We start from the raw sequence: 23,589 nt of genomic DNA on the forward strand, positions 1-23,589 counted from the left end.
TAACAACACAACATATAGGAGATGCTCCCGATGTATATCCTACTCACAAGAATCATACCCACACATTAATACAACCGCACATTACTCAACCTATATAGTCCATCCCCCAACCCAGGTGCAGGTAGGATCCCAAGTCTCTATGACTAGTAGGAAACCTTACCCACCAACTTGCTGGTGGGCACCTTCCGGGTAGGATGATACCTAGATCCCTCGATGTGCGGCTTAGAGGTATTGTGAGGTTGGAGTGAGGAGCAGCCAAGTAGATTCAGAAATCCTCATTCCCAATCCCCTTAACCCAACAGAGACCGGACCTGCTTCTCATACTCGTCTCACATGCACATCCTACCATGCATTGGGAACATCTCCCATACTTTTAAGTTATTATTCACGTGAGATGTTCCCAATGCACGATGGGTGTACATGTTAGGCGCCCAAGTGTGAGGAGCAGATCTCGTTCCAACCCAACAACCCTGGTGGCAACTTATTGGCAACCGCCAACCGGGTTTGATCCCAGATTCGTAGATATTACCACAAGCCTACAACAGATATCCAATCATCAGTTGGTTCGACCGATTTGATTTGTGCTCTCCGGAATTTTCTCCAACACACAAAGCAACCCGTACGAACCTACGACTACAAGACCCACCTCGAAACCAAAAGCCACTGCGCTTAAGCACTCCCGAAGGACCCCGATCACCTGAGAGGCCAAGCGGGCAAGCGGGGTGTGGCAGGGATGGCGTTTTCAAGTTGCGGCTGTTGGCTTTGCAAGAAAACCTAAAAAAGTCGAAAAGCCAAAGTTGGTCATGAACGAAAGCAGCTTAATATATGTATAGTGAATTTCGGAAGCTTTTCGACCCTCTCCAACTATATATGTTTATCCAATAGACCACATGAATCCACACCGTCAATGATTAGGTCCCACAATACATGCTTATCGAATCAAGATAAAAGGTTGTACTGGACCATTCATTGAACGACCTAGATTAGCAAGGTCAACGATTCAACAAGGTATAGACATTAAATCGTAGTTCGCTAAACCATGGAGTTTCTTTCCCAAAAGTTGTTCCTCCCCGAGGGTTATTGTTGCTTCCTTTCGAGTTTCTCTTCACCACAGCTAGGAATCAACCCTTGGAGTTCTGTTCTGAGCTCCAAATCTTGCTTTTATTTTTCCTTGAAATTACTCTTCCTCCCCTCCCTGTAACTGGTTTTATCTTGTAAATTTGGTCGAATTCGAGCTTCTCTGACTCTTACTTTCTTCGCTGATTTTGGAGCTTGAAATCGACTCAGGCAATGGTGAGTTTCTTCTTATTTTTCTAACTTATTATTATTATTATTATTTGTGTACAGATCTTGAGCTACATCTTCGATCCCGGTTCAGTTAATTGTAAAATTGCTATGTTGTGATTTGCTTTGCAGGAAGGAGGTAACCTAGAGGCATCTATAGAATCTCTGTTGAATGTGGAAAAGCAGATGAGGCTTGCTGGAGATGTTGCGGGAACAAAGAAAGCCGTTGTTGACATTCTGGAGCTTTGCTTCCAAGCTCGAGCATGGAAGACGCTGAATGACCAGATCGTTCTTTTGTCGAAGCGTAGGGGTCAGCTTAAACAGGTAAAGAAGAGAAACAAGAAAAATAGTTGCATTGGAAATTTCATAGCTTCTAAATTGATTAAAAGATTTTACTGCATCTGATGAAAGAGGAAAGAACTTCATTTCTGTGATTCTGTGACTGGATTTTGTTCGGCCTTTGTACATTATCTGCCTATTTGAAAATTTTGCAAATTGCAATTCCTTTCCAATGGTTAATGAAGAGGAAAAATATTAATTGTGCACCTTGGACTCCGTTTTCTAACATTGAAGCTGCGGAAAAACTTAATTTCTAAAATATTTCAGCCCTGTTTTTGTCCCCCTTTGGATCGAGTAAATGTAACCTTAAGAAAAGTTTGTTCATTCACATCATTCTAGCCTTGCAGTGATAGTCTAACATGATAAACTAAATACAAGTTTCGACTTTCTACCATGTAGAAGGCCGAGATGCAATGCTTAACACAGGAAAAAGGAAGCATTTTAGAATTAATTTTTTTATCAAGCATTTTAGAATTAATGAGTTATTTAGAGATGTTCTGCTGCAATCAGTGTTAAAAATTAAAAAAAAAGCAAAAAAATATTAAACATAATATTAATAAAAATGTAAACTTAAATTTTAAAATTAATGTTTTAAAAAACCTATTATTAAAATTAAAATACATAAACATAACATGTAAAGCATATTCAAGTGAAAATTAAAAAGTATAATCAAACATATAAAACATTTTCAAGCATGTAAAACCCACAATTTATTATTTTTTCTTCAATTGCATTACTTCAAGGAGCTAATGTGATGTAAAACATATTACATTTCCTGATTCTACGAGCCGCATTTGTGCCACGCCCCTCAAGGCAAGCCCAAACAAGTCCATTTTAGGGTCTTAAATTCTTAATTTTCACACAAAAAATAATGATTTTATAATTTTAATTACCATTTAAGAATATATTTTATTAAGATGAATGAACGAACAACATTAGTAAATAGGGGGTTCTCGGAGCTAAGGCGCAAGGCGCATCAGGCACATGCCTAGGCGAGGCGCCTACCCTAAAATGCACCTCGCTTGTGCACCCAGGCATGCCTTTAAAATCACTGATTGCAAAGAAGGTTTCATGGTGTCACTAATTTGGATGGCTTTTATTTGCCTTGTTGCTTATTTTCTGTATATTTAGGAGTCTTTTCTCAAGAATATTTTTATGATGTAGCTGTACTGTATTGTGGGACGTATGGATTTATGCATTATGCTATTGTCACAGGGAGCTCTTTTGTGACATTGTTGCTGCCTTGCTGCTATGCATTTACTTCTATTATTCATGAGGTGGTTTTCTATTTTCACACAGGCAGTGACTGCAATGGTCCAGAAGGGAATGGAATACATTGATCAGACACCTGATATTGAAACTCGAGTAGAACTCATCAAAACATTAAACAGTGTGTCTGCTGGAAAGGTGAACAATCAAGCCCAACGTTGTCTTGCTGCATCTTGTCCTTTTGTAATCCCTCTTTATTTTCTTTAGGTTTATTTGAGTTATCTGTGTCTTTGTCTAGATATATGTGGAAATAGAGAGGTCACGGCTGATCAAGAAGCTTGCTAAAATCAAGGAAGAACAAGGACTTATAGCCGAGGCTGCTGATTTGATGCAGGAAATTGCTGTAAGTATTGTCTGGAACTATAATAAAGATGTCAGTTGTTAAGTTTTCACTTTTCAGTATCTGTATTACACGGGTAGGTTCAAAACTTTCCTTAACCTAAAAGTTTGGTAACTTCTACATTGCTATTCTATCCAATGGGAGAAAAGGAATGGACTTGTCAATTTATTGGCAATGAACTTATATTTGGTTATCTACTTGCATTCACACTTAATGCAAGTACAAAACTCAAATACCTGGACAAAAATAACTTAATCCACAAATCTGCAGCTTTTATGCTGATTTAACCTTTCACTTATTCACATTGCAGGTAGAAACATTTGGAGCAATGGCAAAAACAGAGAAGATAGCATTCATCCTTGAACAAGTATTAAAGATCACTAGTGGAACCTTTTAAGAGTATTATTAGTTTTTAGGATGTCCTTGTTCATATTATTTTTTTTTTCCAGCTGACTTGCTGAAATTTGAACTTTTCCAGGTTCGTTTGTGTCTAGACCGCCAGGATTATGTTCGTGCGCAGATCCTCTCAAGGAAGATTAGTCCACGAGTTTTTGATGCTGATACTTCCAAAGAAAAGAAGAAGCCCAAGGAAGGTGATAGTGTTGTTGAAGAGCCTCCTGCTGACATACCTTCATTGTTGGAGTTGAAGCGGGTCTATTATGGACTAATGATAAGGTATTTCTCTATCTGCATAACCCCTTTACATTTTTGTTTGCAATTCAACTGCATATGGTTGAATGCTTCTCACTTTTCGTTATCTAATTTTCTGGTGGCTGTTTTGTTGGGTCTTTCTGGTTTTGATGCCTGGATACCTGTAGTCCTGTACATGTATGGGTGAACCACCATTGGACATGATATGTATCTGATGTGAATGTGGTACCGAATATTCTATAGTATACTTTATAGCATTTACACTTTTAAAATATGTACAATGTTATGTTTTAATTAAATACATAATTAATACATTAAAAAGTCTGTATACACTAGAAGTTTAGCAACTTTGGTTTTGATACAACTTACAAGTATTGAAAAATGATACTCAGCTTTAAATGCTAGATAAAAAATCACGACTTGAACATATTAGATATGATATGCATCCCTTGTCATTGTTTTAACATCCAACACGTTGTAATGCTTATTTGTGATCTAAAAGGCATGATGTTTCAAATGCTACTTGACTCTAAAAGGTTCACTGAAACCCTTAACTTGATTCCAATGTCACTGCAACTGAGCTTATGAAATCACTTCATGGTACAAGATCTAACTGGCGAAAAAATTAAAGTGACATTGTTTTTTCTGATATTTTAGTAAACTTTATCCTTTTACATGTGAACCTTTAAATCCTCTTGGTGTATGTGCCTATTCTTTCCTTTCCTTTCCTTTATGGGTATATGTTTGTATGTATGGACATTATTTCTTTTATGAATGTATTGTGTCAATATTCTGAAAAAATGAAACAAATCCAATCACTTACAAAATCATTACATGGTTAGTGATATGTAAACCATGGAGGTATATATATATATATATATATATATACATGCAAGGTTCAAAGTATCGATAAACCTGTGTATTGGCAGAGGTGTATTGGTACTTTAAACCATGTGCCTTTAATGTTTTTTAGTTTTTTCTCAAATTTCAATTTTATATACATTTATATGTATTTTATTCATCAAAAAAGGGTTCCCAAAAACACCTGTAAACAGGTGTATCAGACCCCTAAAGATACGATACAATATGCCCGCTACTTTGAACCTTGTATACATGTATAAAATCCTGTATAGAGAAAAAGAATAATAAATAGGTAATGTTCCTTGATTGATTCAAAAAATGGTATGCTTTCAGCTTTATGTGTCTTTTAATATGGAAGAACACTACACAAGCTATTTCTCTATCTTCCGCATCGAAGCTTCAATTAGGAAACTCTTCCTTTCAGAGGTTCTTCAATTTGGGCTACCTGACTTCCATCCTACAAATAAATAACACTTTATTTAGTAAGTGAAAAGAAGTACAATGAGAAACTAGGTCAAGAGTGGCCATCAAGTCTCAAAAATCTAACTACTCACTATTCACATGTACAGCCATCTACCCTCTAGGGCAGGATCCCTATGCAACTTGACCCTATCCATCCCTTTTTCTAGCCTACAAGTCAACCCAATTCTATCCAGCCAGTGTTTTAAAACGCAGAGGCGTGATGCGAGGCGTTCCACTACCCAGAGGCGTGAGGCGTAAGCCTCCCGAGCACAGGGGCGTGTAAGCCTCGAGTATGTATTTTTTTATAATTATAGTGGGTATATTAATAAAAATAGATATTTTAAGCATAAAAACATATATATAACACTAAAATAGGAAGAACAGAATCAACAGATTACATAACATGGCTGTGTAGCATAATTTATTCATGCAGTTCTGTTAAAGAAGGCTGAAACAAAACTAGTAAAATCAAGAAAAAAAAAAAAGAAACAAAGATACAAAAGAAATGAATAACATAACTACTAAGTACTAACTGTTGAAGCTTATTGATCCAAAAAAAAAAAAAAAAAAGCGTTGCAGGCTTGCAGCTTTGTCATAGGTACACAGCCACCTAGGTTGGTCGGTTGGTCCAACAGCAACCTCTCTTTGATTGCAATTGAAAATAGAATAAAAAAAATAAGATCACCACATCTGAGAATTGCAGGTTTCTCGAAGAAGAAGAAAGAAGAAGAAGTTGCAGATTGCAAAGTGCGAAATAAGAAGAAGAAGAAGAAGAAGAAGAAGAAGAAGAAGAAGAAGAAGAAGAAGAAAAAAAACACATACCAGACCAGATTGTTCAAACTCGAAGTTGCAGGTTGAAAGTTGAAGCTGAGTAGAGACTTGTTCTTCGCACAGGTTTCACAGAGACACAGAGTTCAGACTTCAGACTCAGTTCTCTCTTTCGAATCCTAAAGTTTGGGTTCGAAAGAGGGATATTTCCCCCTCATTTACACTTAAAAAATAATTGTATACAATGGGGGCCATGATATAATCATGGCCCCACCAATTAGAACATAAAAAACTTAAACAAGTAATCTGAATGTATAAAAATGACACACGTGGGAGGCGTAAGCCTCTTTCCAAAGGCATGCCAGAGGCGTACGCCTCCCTGGAAGCGTGTGCCTTTGTCCACACCTCTGTACAAGAGGTGTACGCCTCAATGGTTTGGATGCTTCTGTCATGCGCCTTCGGGCGTTGCCTCTAGGCATATGCCTCCCGTGCCTTTTAAAACATTGTTTCAGACTTTGTAGCAATGCAAAAATTTCATTAAGAAAGCATAAAACAATTATCCACCACTTTTCGTCCTGTTATAAAAATAATCAATTGTTAAGGATCTTATTTAAGACTACAGTCTACAAAAAGAGAGAACCTTTAGGAGCGCCCCCCCCCCCCCCCCCCCCCCCAGTCAGTCTTTTTATGCCTTTCTTTTAATGATTTGACTTTCATCTAGCCACATGCAAGGAGCTAACATGGGAAAAAATGGTATTCCCTTCCTTGTTGTATAAAGCATGCCAAGGGACTTATGTAATACGAGAAGAATATGAAAATAGTAACAATTCTGATTTTCATAAACCAGGTCCTTAGGGAAAGAATATGAAAAGAACCACAAACCATATGGCTTATCCTGCAATTGTTTTTCATCAGAAGAGATGAGCATTAAACATAGGGAATATGGACCAAGGTTCAAGGCAATCTAAATTTCACACAGGGAGCCCCAAGTGGACTCTGAGCTTGGACTATAAGAGTAATAGAAATGAAGGATGAAATAAAAGATAGGAAAGAGGCTCTCGGAGTCATTTCAGAAGAAGAAAGAGGGAAAGATGGAATCAAAAGCAAAAACTAGAAGAGATAGTACGGAAGGAGGAGATTTGTTGGAGACAGAAATCAAGGTGTCAGTGGCTTGCAGAGGGGGACGGAAACACTAAGTTTTTTCACTCTCTTGCAATTGGAAGGAGAAAGAAGAACTTAATCCTGAGAGTGGAGGAAGAGGGACAAGTGGTAAGAGAAAGTCAGGGGGTTACAAGGATTTTTGTAAATCATTTTAAAGAAATTTTCTCAAGCCCACACGGATTGTTGCTAGAATTGCCAAGGATGGAAGGGGATGTTCTGTCAAAAGAACAATCTCATGCCCTAGAAAGGAAATTTTCTCTGCAAGAAATCAAGGAAGCTATTTTTTCAATGGACAAATCTAAAGCCCTGGGTCGGATGGCTTCTCCATGTCCTTCTGTCAAGAGTGTTGGGATATGGTGAAATCAGACATCCTGGAAGTCTTTAATGAATTTTTCTCCAAAGGGGAGGTATCACTAGGAGCAAATGCCACATTTATCACTTCAATTCCAAAGAAGAGGGAGGCCAAATCTCCTAAAGACTTTAGACCAATAAGTCTCATTGGGAGTGTTTACAAAATTCTGTCAAAGGTTTTAGTAGAAAGACTAAAAGAAGTGTTGCCCTCGATCATCTCTCCTTTTCAAGGAGCTTTTGTAGAAGGAAGGCAGATTGTGGATCAAATCTTGGTGGCTAATGAATGCGTTGGGGAAATAAGAAAGGGTAGAGAAAAGGGGCTCGCTTGTAAAGTAGATCTAAAAAAAGCCTATGACCTGACCTAGTTAATTGGGAAGTCCTAGAAGTTTTAGAAAGACTTGGATTCAGAGATAGATGGAGGGCTTGGATCAAAGGATGTTTAAGTTCAGCTCACTACTCAATCCTAATCAATGGCACAACAAAGGATTTCTTCCCGACCAAGGGAGGAATTAGGCAAGGTGACCCTCTATCCCCATTCTTGTTTACCCTAGTGGCAGAAGCATTAAGTAGAATGGTGGCAAAAGCTGATGCTCAAGGCCTCATTAGAGGGTGGAGGGTAGGTAGAAACCGAGTGATTGTTACCCATCTCCAATTTGCAGATGACACCATATTTTTTGTGAAGGAAACAATGTGGAGTAGGTAGAAAATTTGAGGGTGCTGTTGAATAATTTTGTGGGAGTAGCAGGGCTGAGGATAAATTGGACCAAAAGTGGAATTGTAGGGGTCAATTTGGAGGAAGGAGAACTAATAAGATTTGTGGAGATCTTGGGGTGTGAGATCAGAAGCTGGCCTATTAGTTACCTAGGTTTACCCTTAGGAGGAAATCCCAAGTCAGCTGGTTTCTAGAAGAAACCAGCTGACAAACCTGCCCACCTATTTCCTTTCAACCTTTAGAATCCCTTCTAAGGTAGCAAGGTGCTTAGAGAAGTATATGAGAGATTTCCCATGGGACCCAGGAGAGGAAGGGAATGATCACTTGATCAAGTGGGAGCAGGTAAGTAAACCCAAGGAACAAGGGGGTTTGGGAATTAGGAACATCCTTTTAAGGAACACATCTTTACTAGGTAAGTGGCTTTGGAGGTTTCCCTTTGAGGGCGACGGATTGTGGCACAAAGTGATTGAGAGTATTCATGGGGTGGCTGGAAATGGCTGGGATGCAAAAGATTCCCCTCACACGTCTTCAACTTCTCCTTGGAAAGCAATTCATGAAATCTACCCTACTTTCCTCAATTACATTCGGTTCAATGTGGGGCAAGGTAATAAAATTCTGTTTTGGGAAGATCTATGGGTAGGGGAAACCCCACTAAAAGACCAATTCCCTTATCTCTTTGCGTTATCTAACCTTAAGGGGGAAGCTATATCCATGTTGGGATCACCGTGTCCAATTGGTGTGAACTGGAATTTGGGATTTAGAAGGGGACTAAGGGAGAATGAGTGTGAATCCTTAATCCGTTTGCTGGCCTCTTGGGGAAGATCCACTTGGACCCTTTGTTGGAAGACTCTAGAATCTGGGTAGGCTCTCCAGACGACCTCTTTTCTTGCTCCTCTTTCTTCAAAGTTCTTGCTTCCCCCAACCCTCTAGGTGGGATTTTCCCTGTGAAAGAAATTTGGTGCAAGCCTATTCCCCCGAAGATCCAAACTTTCTGCTGGGAAGTATTCCTTGGTAAGGTAAACACTTGTGATATGCTGCAGAAAGGAAGACCATATATTTGCCTTTCTCCTCATGTGTGTTCACTGTGTAAGGAAAGTGATGAGACCCTTTCTCATTTAATGATATCCTGTTCTTTTGTGCATCAAATTTGAGAATTCTTTTGTACTCTCTTTGGCTGTAGGTGGGTTCCCCCTCAAGATGTGGTAGGACTTTTCAATTATGATTTCTTGAGACAAAGAAAGAAAAGAGGGATTAGAACAATAGAGGAAGTGATTGATAGTATCAGGGTGAAAGTAGCCCATTGGGTAAAACCCTTGGATTGCTTTCAAGTCTTTTCAGTCGTAAATATTCTAAGAACATGGTCCGAAGTATCACAATCTTCGAGAGTAAGAGATAAAGTAAGGTTAGAGTGGAAACCACCTGAAGGCAATAAAGTAAAGCTGAATTTTGATGGGTGCTCATTTGGAAATCCAGGCATCTTAGGAATAGGAGTATTAAGAAACTCTGACAGGAGGATATTGGATATGTTCTCAGGACCGATTGGCAACGGAAACTCGCTGAAGGCTGAACTATTGGCATTATTACAAGGGTTAAAGCTAGCCAAACAACTAGAATGCAGACATGTTGAAGTGGAAGGGGACTCAAAAGTAGTAATTTCATGGGCAACAAATAGCAGCCACACCCCATGGACATTTAAACATGTGATTAGGGAAGTGGAGAAGATTGCAAAGGAGGTTGAGGCTGAATTTAAATGGGTCTGAAGAAGTGCAAATGGGGTAGCTGATGGATTAGCAAAACAGGGGGGGGGGCATTGAGACAGCAATTATTTTGGGCTACACTGTAATGGGGGGTGAATAGAGTGATTAAAGGGGATCAACAGTCCCATCATCAAGTTGTATAAAATGCTTGATCATTGAAGGGGACTCGGAGGTGGTAATTAGGTGGTTGAAGGAAGACAGCAATGGTTTGTGGAGCTACAGAAATGAAAAGAAAAAATTTAAATGGCTGAGTAGGGATATTGAGGTGAAGTACAGTTGGGTTAAGAGAAGTGCTAATTCCATGGCTGATGGGTTAGCCAAGCAAGGGGTGCTTAAGGATTCTTTGTTTTGGGCCACTTTTTAACTTTCCTTCTTGTTCTCTGTTGTGGGGGAGTTAAGATATTTAACCTCCCCTCTTGTACTCAAAGTTTCACAATTTTTATAATCTAATAAAACATTCTGTTATTGATAAAAAAAAGTTGTATAAAATGCTTACAATCTGAATTTTAATAAAATACATATTTTCTGATAAAAAAAGGATGAAATATTTCTTCTTTTTTGGATGAAGATATTTGGATAACATCTAATTACCCCACCATATACGCCCCCAAGACCTCTCTCCATCTCCTTTTCTCATGCTATCTTTCAGCCAGCCATTATTTGTTAACACACATGCAGGTCTAGGAAGTTGTAAAACAGTGTTTTGATAGGTTTGGGATAGGATATATGTAGTAGGATTCTTTTAGGTGGTTAGAAGTTAATGGTATATGTAGGTTGTCAAGACTGCTATTCAGTCTTGATCACTAAGAGAGTTCAGGTTCGATGAGAAGAGAATGTGAAGAAGATGTAGAGGGAAGAGTGGTGGAAGAGCAATAGAACACAGAATTTTAGGAGAAGAACAGAATGTCAATATTCTGCAGCCGCCACTTTAAGTTAATATATATAGGTTATGCTAGTTACATGAAAGGACATATTTGCCCTTGGTGTTTACATCGTAACTGCTAACAAATAACAAACAATACAAAACTGAAACTAGAAATAACAGAACAAAAAAATAACCACAGCTGTGACTAGCTACATTCTACCCTACGGACAGAGTGGGACCACAGCTGTGGGGCCCACATCACTGTTCTCTACACTCCCCCTCAAGTTGGGAGTATATGTTCATCATTCCCAACTTGGATAGATCCGCCTCTAGCTTCTTTCTTGATACGACTTTAGTAAGAATGTCTGCTAGTTGCATACTGGATGTGATGTAAGGGAGGCATACTTCTTGAGATGAGACCCTCTCTCGCACAAAATGACGGCCAATTTCAATGTGTTTGGTTCTGTTATGCTGTACTGGATTATGTGCTATATTAATGGCGGCTTGATTATCACAGTGCAACATTAGAGGCTTCTCATACTCAATACCCAACTCCTCAAGTAGAGATCTTAGCCATAGGATTTCAGCCACTCCATTGGCCATGGACCTGTATTTTGCTTCAGCACTTGATCGGGAGACAACACTTTGTTTCTTACTTCTTCAGGAGACAGGGTTTCCTCCCACAAGGGCACAATATCCTGAGGTAGACCTTCTGCCATCAACACTCCCAGCCCAATTTGCATCAATATAAACCTCCACCTTCATGTAATTGTTGTTCTTGAAAAGTATACCCCTACCTGGGCATCTCTTCAAGTAAGTTAAGATTCTTTCTGCCGCAAGAAGATGTGTGGTTCTAGGAGAATTCATGTACTAGCTGACAACACTAACAACATAGGTAATATCTGGCGAGTGAGGCAGAGATATAGGAGCTTTCCTACCAATTGCTGGAACATAACTTTGTCTTCCAGAAGTTCCCCACTCTTGGCACTAATCCTGTGATTCTGTTCAATTGGTGTATCTGCAGGCTTGACACCTAACTTTCCAGTTTCTGCCAACAGGTCTAGGACATATTTCCTTTGAGATATAAAGATCCCCTGTTTGGATCTAGCAACCTCAATACCCAAAAAATACTGAAGTACACCAAGGTCCTTCACCTCAAATTCTTGGTGAAGAAGCTGTTTAAGAGACTCAATCTCATGGCTATCATTCCCTGTGACCACAATATCATCAACATATATTGTCAACAGTGTCAAAGAGGACTCCACCCTCTTGATGAATAGGGTATGATCTGATTGGGCCTGTACATATCCAAACTTCACAAGTGCTAGTCTGAATCTATCGAACCAAGCCCTAGGTGACTGTTTCAAACCATGCAAAGCCTTGTTGAGCCGGCATACCTTCTTACCTACTTCTGCATCATAGAATCCAGGAGGCAAACGCATGTAAACTTCTTCCTGCAGATCTCCATTCAGAAAGGCATTTTTTACGTCCATTTGGTATAAAGGCCAGGTGTGACTTGCTGCAAGAGACAAGAGAACTCGAATAGTAGTCATCTTGGCTACCGGTGCAAATGTCTCCAAGTAATCTATGCCATAAGTCTGTGTAAACCCTCTTGCAACTAACCGAGCTTTGTACCTCTCAATAGATCCATCTGCATTATGCTTCACCGTAAATATCCATCTGCATCCAATTGGTTTCTTTCCTTTTGGAAAATCAACTACGTCCCAGGTATTGTTCTTCAACAGAGCATCCATCTCAACTTGCATTGCATCTTTCAATTCAGGGACGGATAGGGCTTCTTGCACTGTTCTTGGAATAGGGACATTGGAAATGGAGCTAAGGTAGGACCTGTAGGTAGGAGATAGACGATCATAGGATAAAAGTGGGAAATACAGTGGGGTGTGGATGTGGTACAATGTCGTTTCCCTTTACGGACTACAATTGGAAGGTCAAGATCATCTGTAGGGGAAGTCTCTGTGGGCTTTGGGACTGAAGTATCTGGACCTGGAGCTGCATATGAGATTGGAGCTGCTCTGGACTACTGATGATCGGGATCAACCTGCCTACACCGCCTGTGATAAACCCTCAACTCCTGATCCCACTGACCACCCTCACCATTGCAGCTTTTCCTCAACTCCTGATCCCTCTGACCACTCTCACCATTGCGGTTCTCATCACCCAATGGAATAGGTAAAGGAACTGCCCCACTCTCACTACTCTCCCCTTGAAGACAAGAACTCAAACCCCCACTCTCACTACTCTCCCCCTGAGGGGCAACCCGAGGATAATAGGGTGTCCCCTCAAAGAAAATGACATCCATGGAGACCAACTTCTACCCGGAGACAGGATCATAACAACAATAACCCTTTTGAGTTTGTGCATAACCAAGGAAGATGCATTTGGAGGCTTTGGGTTCGAACTTGGAGGGATGGGGTCCGAGAAGCTGAACAAAGCAAGTGCAACCGAATGTCTTAAGGGGAATAGAAAACAAGTCCTTACATGGGTGTAGAAGAGAAAAAGGAGATCTCATATCAAGGACCCTGGAAGGGACCCGATTAATAAGGTATACCGCCATGAGGATAGCATCCCCCTAGAAGCGAATGGGGATATTGGAAGTAAACATGAGGCTTCTAGCCACTTCCAAAATGTGCCTATTCTTCCTCTCAGCAACTCCATTCTGCTAAGGTGTATGAGGGCAAGAGCTCTGGTGGATATGATGAAGATAAGATGTCAATGATTTGGCAAAGTTTTCCTTTGCGTTATCAAATCGAAGAACTTTGATCTTGGCATCAAACTGGGTTAGAATCATTTGGTGAAAATTTTGGGTCAGGGAAGGCACCTCATCTCGTGAACGCATGAGATAAACCAAAGAAAAATGGGTATGGTCATCAACAAATAACAAAAAATATTTGTACCCACCCATGGAAGGGATATGATAAGGCCCCCAAACGTCAGTATGCACAATATCAAAAGAATTATCACTCTTTTTATTACTCAATAAATAAGGCTTTCTACAATGCTTAGCAAACTCACAACTTTCACACTGTAGTTGAGACAACTCAATAGACTCAAATAAAGTAGGAAACAGACTCTGTAAAGATCGAAAAGACAAATGACCTAATCGGTTATGAAAGCATAATCGGACTCACACTATGAGAAACAAAAGATAACTTCTCTACTGACTCTCCCTGACGGAACCGCTCCCCGAGCAGATAGATCCCATTCGTCTCACGGCTAGTCCCAATCACCTTTTGCGTCTCCAAGTCTTGAAAAACACATCGGTCAGGGAAGAAGGTTACTGAGCAGTTCATATGCTTGGTAATACTACTGACTGAAAGAAGGTTAGTATCAAGCTTAGGCACATGCAAAACAGATGATAGGGACATAGTATCTGAAAGCTTGATGTCACCCTTCCCAGAAATAGGAACCAGGGAGCCATCAGCAATAGATACCTTATCTCTACTAGAAGACAAATGGTAAGTAGTAAACAGTGAAGGCAAGCTAGTCATGTGATCAGATGCACCTGAGTCTATTACCCAACAAGGCTCAGTAGTACCTGGAGCTGAGGCATGATAGGCTGAAGTTCGAATACCTGAATGGGCGAAGGCAGATGTGACAGGGGCTGATGGAGGCTGTGGTGGTTGAGTTGAATTTCCAACCTCCTTTTCTAGCTGTATTAGGGCAACCTGAACTGCAGTTAAGGTCTCCAAAGATGTTCCTTTTGTGTCAGATGAGGATGTTGAATCAGTGTTCATGGCTACATGAGCAGTGCCCTTCTTGTTTCTTAACTTCGCAGGAACCAAGTGATGATGCAGTTTCCAACATGTCTCTTTTGTATGTTTGGGTTTCTTACAATGTTCACATACTACATCCTTCTTGTCTTCCTTCCTCCTGTCCTTCTCTGAATCACCCCCTGATTTGGGTGTAGCCGCTACAAAGGCTGATACGGGTTGCATCATAACCTTCCTTCTGGTTTCTTCACTGTGTACAAATGAGTAGGCCTGAGAGAGAGTCACACTGTCTCTAGTCAAAATCTGCTGCCTCACAATATCATATTCTGGTTCAGTCCCGCCAGGAACTTAAACACTTTGTTTGTCTCGATGTGTTTTATATGGGTCTGAGCATCTTTGGGACTCTCCCACTCAAGAGTCTCTAAGTGATCAATCTCATGCCACATGGACTTCAAGGTAGAGAAGTAGACTGATACCGGTTTCTCTCCTTGTTTAAGGGCGTTCACTTCACATTTCAATTCATATGCTCTGGCAACATTAAGGGGTTGGGAGTAAGTTTCTTTCATAACATCCCATATCTCCTTGGCTGTCTTTGCCCACAAATAGTTCCAGCTAATATGAGGCTGCATAGAATTACACAGCCATGTCATAACCAAGTAGTTTTCTTGCATCCACTTGGTATATGTCGGGTCTCCCTTGGAAGGTTCTTTCATATCTCCTAGGAGATACCCTAATTTACCTCTTCCACCAATAGCCATCATGGCTGATTGGGCCCATTCCAAATAGTTTGATCCATCAAACTTTACGGTCGTAATCTGACCATCCATCTCAGAAACACCACCATAACTGATGTTCCCAAGACTGCCTTCTGCCTAAATCTTAGACTCCATTTTTGTCAAGTCTCAAAAACAGTGTTTGAGTCACCAATCACAATCAAAACAGTATAGGCCTGATCTGTATTGTCAGTGTATGTGCACAAAACCGAAGTAATTCTGATCTGAAACCAACTAGCCAACATAGCAGTAGCTGTCCGTAGATCTCTAACCCCCTTAGAACTCTGAGAACAGCTTTAAAACAAAACTGATATGCTAGGGAAAGTTAGGGTTTTAATCAGTCCTGAAAGGAAGCAATTCAGCCGCACAGTCCAAACTGTATAGATGAGCTTGCAGTAATAAGAAACCCTAGAGTCTGATCGGACCTACCAATCAACTTAAGAGTAGCTCTAGGTAGATCACAGGGTTCAGTCAACCACTAGGGCTTGCCGCAGATCACTTTCAAACCCTAGAGTAGAGAGAAACACAGTTCGGTTCAGGGTTTGCTGTAAAACCCTAGGAATCAAAGAGAGAAAGAGCTAGAATGGTTCGGCCTTCCCCTCCAGATAGGTCCAACCTATCTTCTCTGAAAGAACTTCTGTTAAAAAAGTAACAACTTACAAGGAAAAATAGTTCGTTGCCTTCTACGGTTACCTGAACCCTAGTCTTCTCTGATCCTTCCTGATCACCAACACTCTGCAACCCTAGCAAGTTTCCAACAGCTGCTAGTACCTCTGGCGATCTCCAAGAATCAGTCTGCGAACTCCTCCTCTTCAGCTTTCAGTCCTAGGAGATTCTCATGTGATCGGCTGGTATTAGACTCACATGAAAAACCCTAACCTGGCTCTGATACCTTGTAGGTTGTCAAGACTGCTATTCAGTCTTGATTACTAAGAGATTTCAGGTTCGATGAGAAGAGAACGTGAAGAAGATGTAGAGGGAAGAGTGGTGGAAGAGCAATAGAACACAGAATTTTAGGAGAACAGAATGTCAATATTCTGCCGCCACCACTTTAAGTTAATATATATATATATATATAGGTTATGCTAGTTACATGAAAGGACATATCTGCCCTTGGTGTTTACATCATAACTGCTAACAAATAACAAACAATATAAAACTGAAACTAGAAATAACAGAACAGAAAAATAACCACAGCTGTGACTAGCTACATTCTACCCTACGGACAGAGTGGGACCACAGCTGTGGGGCCCACATCACTGTTCTCTACAGTATATGAGTTTGGTTCTCTCCTTTTATATTTTAAACTAGGTAGCTCAACTGTGCTTTTGATTCTAAGCTTTATTTTTTGATAATGTATTATTGAAATTCCCAATAGAAGTGTTGAGGAGCTTGAATCTAAGTACACTGTCGGATTATGTGGTAAAAATGGCTGTAGATTTTGAACTTTATTTATGAATTTATATCTGGTATCCCAATATAAAGCAAACTATTTAGTTGGATTCTTTTCCTTGATGTAGGTACCACTCCCATAACAATGATTATCTTGAGATCTGTCGTAGCTACAAGGCAACCTATGAGATTCCATCTGTCAAAGAAGATCCGGCACAGTGGATACCAGTAAGTACTGTTTTTGAATTCATGTCTTCCCTATTTACCTTGGCATTTCCTGACAATTATTCCCACTTGCAGGTCCTACGGAAAATTTGCTGGTATTTAGTTCTGTCTCCACATGATCCATTGCAGTCAAGCCTTCTTAACTCTACTTTGGAGGATAAGAATCTAGGTGAAATTCCAAAATTTAGGTATATATTTGGTGACATTGATGTTTTTTTTTTAATACCAATTCCTGCTTTATTCCAAGAAATCATCCAATTTTTACTCATATATTCTTTTACATGCCTGCCCACTATCTCAGGTTGCTGTTGAAAGAGCTGACCACAATGGAGGTGATCCAGTGGAATACACTGTGGGAGACATATCAGTATGAGTTTGAGAATGAAAAGAACATGCTTGGGGGTCATTTGGGTGAGAAAGCAGCAGAGGATCTAAAACAGAGAATTATTGAGCATGTAATTGGCTTGTGCACATCCAGTTATATGGCATATTATTTTTCAAAATTTTATGATTTTAGATATTCAAATTAATTTAGTTGACATATATGCTTTCAGAACATATTAGTCGTGTCAAAATATTACTCTAGGATCAAATTGAAGAGACTTGCAGAGCTGCTGTGTCTCACTCTCCAGGTTTGTTACCGACATACTACCTCTTAAGTTTTTTTGCTAGATTCAATTTCTTTAATTTTGTAGATTTTCTTTCATTTATTGAAAAGGTGTCTTCAGGTTCTGTATTCTCATCTTATACATTCATCTTGAGGTCATTTTGGTAAATATACTTCATCGCGAATCTTCCATTCTCTGTGTATCATGGTTCTGCCATGAGGTAGTTCAATAATATCATGATTCCAATTACCTTGGGTAACAAATTGTCCATTCAGTGGGTTAAGTTAGTGAAGCACGTCATAGATTGATTGGTATGTATCCCTTATAAGGACGATTTATCATATTTAATTGTTTTCTCCTTTTCTGTCTTGTTTATTTGCCACTAGGATGGTTCTATTTATACTTCTGAGAAAAGTAAAATGGTTTACAAGGAACATGACAGTCAATTTCCAGTGAGTCAGCAGATCAGCAAATGCATTTTCAGACTCTCTGGCTAAACAAGGGATTTTTCGGGTATCTTTGTATTGGGATAACTTAGTCTTTATTACTCTGATATGTGTTTGGGTCTGTACTCATCCCTATGGGGAGGTAGCATCTCGTGCATTGTGCCTCCTCGAAGGCTGATTGTACTCTCCTTTTTTCTCTATAATAAAATTGCCTAATCATTCATCAAAAAAGAAAAAAAAGGATGTGCCCTTCTAACTGTTTTTGTTGAATTTTGAATAATTGTATTTTCAAAATCATTACACATTTCTCTAGGATGTCAGCATATTGATTTTGTGAGTGTTTATATTTAGACAAATATTTTGGTATTAGCTCATTTAGCCATAGAGAACGGGAAAGAAACAAAAGAACAAAATAAACTTCTTGCAAGGTCTAATACACTAGTCACATTATGTGGGTTTCCCCCTGCTTTTGGGTCAATTTTGATGTCTTCTAGGTTGATTTTTATTTCTTCAATTGTCATCTTAGGAATCCAGACTATAAGCTGGTGAAGTGGGGTAAGGTAGTGACGGTCACTCTGAAAGTCCAGAGGGAATGGCAGTGGGACGAGTTAGTGGCTCAGAGACAGAGAGAATGGGGCAAAGAAAGGGAGGACAGAGAGAGAGAGTGTGTGTGGGTTTCCCCTCCCCTCGTAATGGGTTTAATGGGTGTCTTAATAATGGGTCCACATATGGGTATAGGGACCTATTTATAATGGTTTGGACTCGGAATTCTAAAATTTTCCTATATTTTGTCTTCATCAATTATCAATAATATATATTGTCTTCATCAATTTTTCCCTTTAATTATTATTCCAGCATGTTCTAGTAGTTAAATTGATGCAAATAAACTTGTATAGGTTATTTTATGAAGCAAATAACTGGGTCAACCAGATTTATATTACTTAAATCCACTGTCTTACACAGACAATTACTTAAAATAACCTATACAACCCCAAATGTACATCACTGTGGTATATTTTGGTCAATACAATTGTGCCTTATTCGTCCCTAAGTTTTTTTTTGATAATTAACTGATTATCTTTATTAAAACAGAAACATCATCCTGCATACCCAACTAGGCAACAGACCAAAGATTACAGAACACTCCCATAAATAGAGAGCCCAAAGCGCAACATAAGCATAAGTGCATAACAAACCACTTACAAAGATCAATTGTTATAGATTACAACCCGACCCTGGACAACCCTATTCTTGCTGTTCTTTAATCACCCCAGCTCTTGCTAAAGCATCTGCAAGCATGCTAGCACTTCTAGGTTCCCAACTGAACTAGATATTCGAGGCTGCACCTAGAGCATGTGTCTGCCTTGCCAGCGATATGACCTTCCAAGGTACTGCATCTTGGATCATCCAACAGATTATAGTTTGACAATCCCCTTTCACCTCCATATTTCTCGTTCCCTTCAACTTAATCAGTTTTAAACCTTGAATTATTGCTTTTTCTTCAGCCTTTAATGAGTTAGTTACCTAAACCAGTTGATCCTGAATAGCTCGGGAGGATATTACCACCGTGACCCCTAGTCCCCCGACACCCAACGCCCCTTGGTTTCCAAGACAGCACCCATCAAAGTTAAAATTCAGATTCCCAACTGTTGGTGCAGTCCATTCAGCCACGTGTTCATGTCTTCTAACTTGGAAGCCAGCAATAACCTGCCAACCTCTTAAAGAAACTCCTTTGAACCCATCACATATAGCTGCTGCCCAATGAGCTACTCTTATCATTGTGAACTCAATCAGCTCCTCCACTCTCTTGTATCTTTTATCGAAAATTCTAGTATTTCTTTCACACTGAATTCCCCATAGCATCGCCCTACATACACATTGCCACTGAACCTTTTGCTTATGTGTTGAACAGTTCATCCAATCTGAGTCAAACAACTTCACCACTGCAGCTGGAGCGCCTCCCAACTTTCCTCCAACAAAAAGAAGTGATTCCATACCTATTCATCCCTGATTTTGCCATCGAGTCATCCATGTTGTTTGCACCCAGTTGACATTTACCACCAGTTCTGTAGCTTTACTGCCTTATCTCTCTAGTGATGTGTCTGTAGTGCCAAGAAAACTGTTTTCCCCTCATCCAGCCTACTACAACCTAAAGTCTCCTTCAACTTGTCAGATTTCTCAAGCTGAGTATTTTTGCCAGCCTCAACCCCTGTAGCTGTGATAATACTGTCAACACTCTGCTCTAGTGGAATTCTCAATTCCTGCATTTCCCAGGTATATTGCAAGAACCTAACCATTTCTGTTCGCAAAGACCCCATCTATACCAAAATTGCTCAGATTGCCCATGCTACAGCCATCAAAGCTTAGCTACTTGATTGTTGGTAGGCAGTTGCCACTCCATTGCGACCATCAAACAGAATTTGTCTTCTTACTTGATTTTAGTGTCACCACATGGAGTTTTTAGTTATGCAAATTCAGGAGAGCTATGACCATTTCAGCAATAGGATGTCAGTGATGGGATATCTGCCTACTTAATTTCTAGTTTAATGTGGAGCTGTTTATGGTGAATTTAACTGTATCAAGTAATGGGTATTTAGAATTGTTTTAAGAGCAAGTCAAAATTTAATCGTCTTCATGGGTTCAAGACAATTATGAGTTGTTGCTGGTTCGTTTTGAGTTGGCTTTAATTTTGTCAATGGAGGCCAAACCATTGTCTCTGGTAATTTTATGTTTTCTTTTTTGCACATACAAGTCTATCTACAGCACCTATTAGGAAAAGTGATCTGTTACAAGTTGAAGGGGCTAGAATAGCTAGGGGAAGACTGAAAAGAACTTGGGTGGAAGTAATTAGAAATGATTTAAGCACCCACAATTTAATGATCCCATATAGTTGGGACAAAGCTTAGATGATGATGATGATTGTTTGTTTTTTTCCCTTCAGTACAGCAACTATTTTTCTTCTTTTTTATCCTTTCATCTGATTTCTCATTCCTAAATATCTGCTCAGCATTAGTATCATGGAAACTAACCAGCTGTATTTCATTTTTCATCCATAGTTCATTCATAGTATTTTTTTCTGTTTAATCCTAAATCTGTATGTTTTGTGACTTACAAGTTACTCCAACCATTAGATGTGCTGTTTCATAATATCCCTCGACTCTCTAATGATGGCATCATACCTTTTTGTGTCCTAATAAGAAATTTTCTTTAAGTTGCATGCTGGATGTTAGAAATTTAGATCTGATTGCAACCAATCTTTTGTAGCAACTCATCTGTACGGCTGGGTAAGGTTAGTATACAAGAAGGCCTTTCTCGTGACAGTTTAGTGTTGTTAACATACAAGAATAATAAGGTTATTACCCAATGCTGGTCTTGACCGTCTGTGGTCTTGGAAAGGGTGGAGCGGATGCAAACCTAACATCTGGAACTCACACTTTTCAGCACAAAATGGATTCTCTCAGACTTCAACTGTCATTCTCATGCTTGCCAGCCTTATATTTTACAAAAATTCACTTACAAAAAACATGCAATATAGGATGTTACTGCCCATTGTTATCAATGTGGTGAAGCAAATAAATAAAGCTTTAAAATGATGTTATGGTTGGCTAGTTGTTAATCAACTAGTCAAGCGCCTCCTGAGTATCAACTAACTAGTTAGTGATTCATTCGGTCTGGTTACTGAGTATCAACCGGCCTTTTATTTTATTTCCTCTTTGCGGTTATACTTCTACTGGTGATTTCTTGATACATTCTCTTTGATCTGATTACTGATCAAGAAAAAAAGATGTTTGTAGAGTGAGACCTCTGTTTTTGTTGTATTAGGTGATAATTTTCTTCTCCTTGTACACCTTGTATCTTATTTTCTCTTAAATACCAACTTCATTGTTCCATAAATAAATAAATAAAAAAATATACAAAACCTTTTTGGAGCTATCAGTCTCTGAAGCTGTTGATGATATGGTCTTTTACCATCATCCATGTGCATTAGTTGTTTAAAGAATTCAACTAACAGCTTTGTTCATTTATCGATTCTTCTTTTGCTGCTTTTCAGGAAGCTGAGAAGCACCTGTCAGAGATGGTCGTCTCCAAGTCGTTGATTGCAAAAATGGACCGGCCAATGGGAATTGTCTGCTTCCAGACAGCAAAGGATAGTAATGACGTTCTCAATTCATGGGCAATGAACTTGGAGAAGCTGCTTGATCTTGTTGAGAAGAGTTGCCACCAAATCCACAGGGAAACCATGGTTCACAAAGCTGCTCTGAAAGTCTAAACTGATAGTATCACTGATTAAGAAGTATGATTCTCTAATCTCTCTCTCTCTCTCTCTTGTATTTGTGAGACATGATCTTTATGAAACATGTTTGTATTGGTAAAAGCCATTCATATCTTTACTACAAATTTTGAAATTTCTTTCATTTTACATTTGATGAACAGGTGTTGATTAATGAGAAATCTTTTAAGAAACTACTAGCTCATTTATAATTAATCTTTTCCTCGGTATCAGGGCTACAGGGCATGCTGTAGCAGTCTTGCCTCTAACTCTCTACTTGTTTGATATCATAGGACTGGGATCCACCATTGGATGTGTCCCAAAGAGTGCCTATGATATCAGCCTAATCATTTTTTTTTTCTGATGGGGTTTTGGCAATCTGGTATGCACTACTTTAGCTTTGTAAGAGTTATTTCAGGTTTCCACCTTCAAATGTTCATGGTTAAAAAATCTGCAATTGTAATTATGCAACAGTCGTCTTTGAATTGCTTGGTTAAGCACGTATTTGGGACCTATTGTGGTGTGTTCTGATCCTCAAGTACGCATTTATTTCAACTTAATAGCCACCCCAGGTTTTTTTGACTAATATTAAATGAGTAGGTGAAACGAAATTAATCAGCTTTACCATGCCTAGATCCTAAAAATAGAGATTACGTTGAGACTTGAGAGTTGAGACAGCTAAAAAGAGGAGCCCCTTTAAAATGCACAATCCAGATTCTATTGAAACTGAAATGGAAATTTGGTGCTGATATTATCTCTACATTGCTTTTATTTTTTCAGTAAGAACCTCTGATCTATCAATGGGCGATTCTATTATTTAAATTACGTTGGAGTTTGGACTTCACAATCGTTGTTAAGATTAATTGAACTGCAAAAGGCTTTAATATAGCAAAATATCAAATCCCTAATTTCTTAGATGTGCAACATGAATATCTCAACTGGGTATTTATCCATAAAAACTTGCAGGTTCATTCTGACATCACTTCCTATCTTGTTGGACAAGTGAGTCTGATTTGTATTACGACCAGACTTCGTTGGCATCGTCGGTCAGCAAAATGCTTCATCCTGCTTAGTAACCTACGCTACAAGGACCACAATTAGAGAACATCCAGAACCTGTTTTGCGCTCAATTTTTCCAATTACCTTGCCATAAACAAACCAAGCAAGGCCCCGAGACTGTACCTATATAAGGAAAGTTGGGAAACCATTAAGTATAATTTGGTTCCATGGCGAAGATTAGATATTTGTAGTCAAATCTAACTTCTTGTCTGTTGAATATTTATCTTGCTGATTGATCCTAATTGGACAGATAATGCATGTACCA

At 39.2% G+C, this 23,589-nt stretch overlaps 1 protein-coding gene across 3 annotated transcripts; it reads left to right on the plus strand.

Moving 5' to 3' along the window:
• The first annotated feature begins 667 nt into the window (after nucleotides 1-667).
• LOC148851550 (26S proteasome non-ATPase regulatory subunit 12 homolog A-like) lies at nucleotides 668-23,589 on the plus strand. 3 transcript variants are annotated; one of them, XM_088947906.1, is made up of 12 exons: nucleotides 976-1,293; nucleotides 1,417-1,608; nucleotides 2,923-3,030; nucleotides 3,131-3,235; nucleotides 3,543-3,599; nucleotides 3,711-3,907; nucleotides 16,845-16,944; nucleotides 17,017-17,129; nucleotides 17,243-17,396; nucleotides 17,496-17,573; nucleotides 22,047-22,289; nucleotides 22,430-22,459. In XM_088947906.1, the coding sequence occupies exons 1-11, from the start codon at nucleotides 1,291-1,293 to the stop codon at nucleotides 22,263-22,265; spliced, it is 1,326 nt and encodes a 441-aa protein (XP_088804032.1). In that variant the 5' UTR covers nucleotides 976-1,290; the 3' UTR covers nucleotides 22,266-22,289; nucleotides 22,430-22,459. The 3 variants fall into 3 exon arrangements, with proteins under 3 accessions (XP_088804031.1, XP_088804032.1, XP_088804033.1); XM_088947907.1 differs by lacking the exon at nucleotides 22,430-22,459 and adding an exon at nucleotides 23,232-23,589 and having other exon boundaries at nucleotides 1,006-1,293; XM_088947905.1 differs by having other exon boundaries at nucleotides 668-1,293; nucleotides 22,047-22,459.

Source organism: Nelumbo lutea, chromosome 5 (assembly GCF_056320005.1).
Source record: "Nelumbo lutea isolate HS-2025 chromosome 5, American lotus-T2T, whole genome shotgun sequence".
Classification (NCBI taxonomy): Eukaryota; Viridiplantae; Streptophyta; class Magnoliopsida; order Proteales; family Nelumbonaceae; genus Nelumbo; species Nelumbo lutea.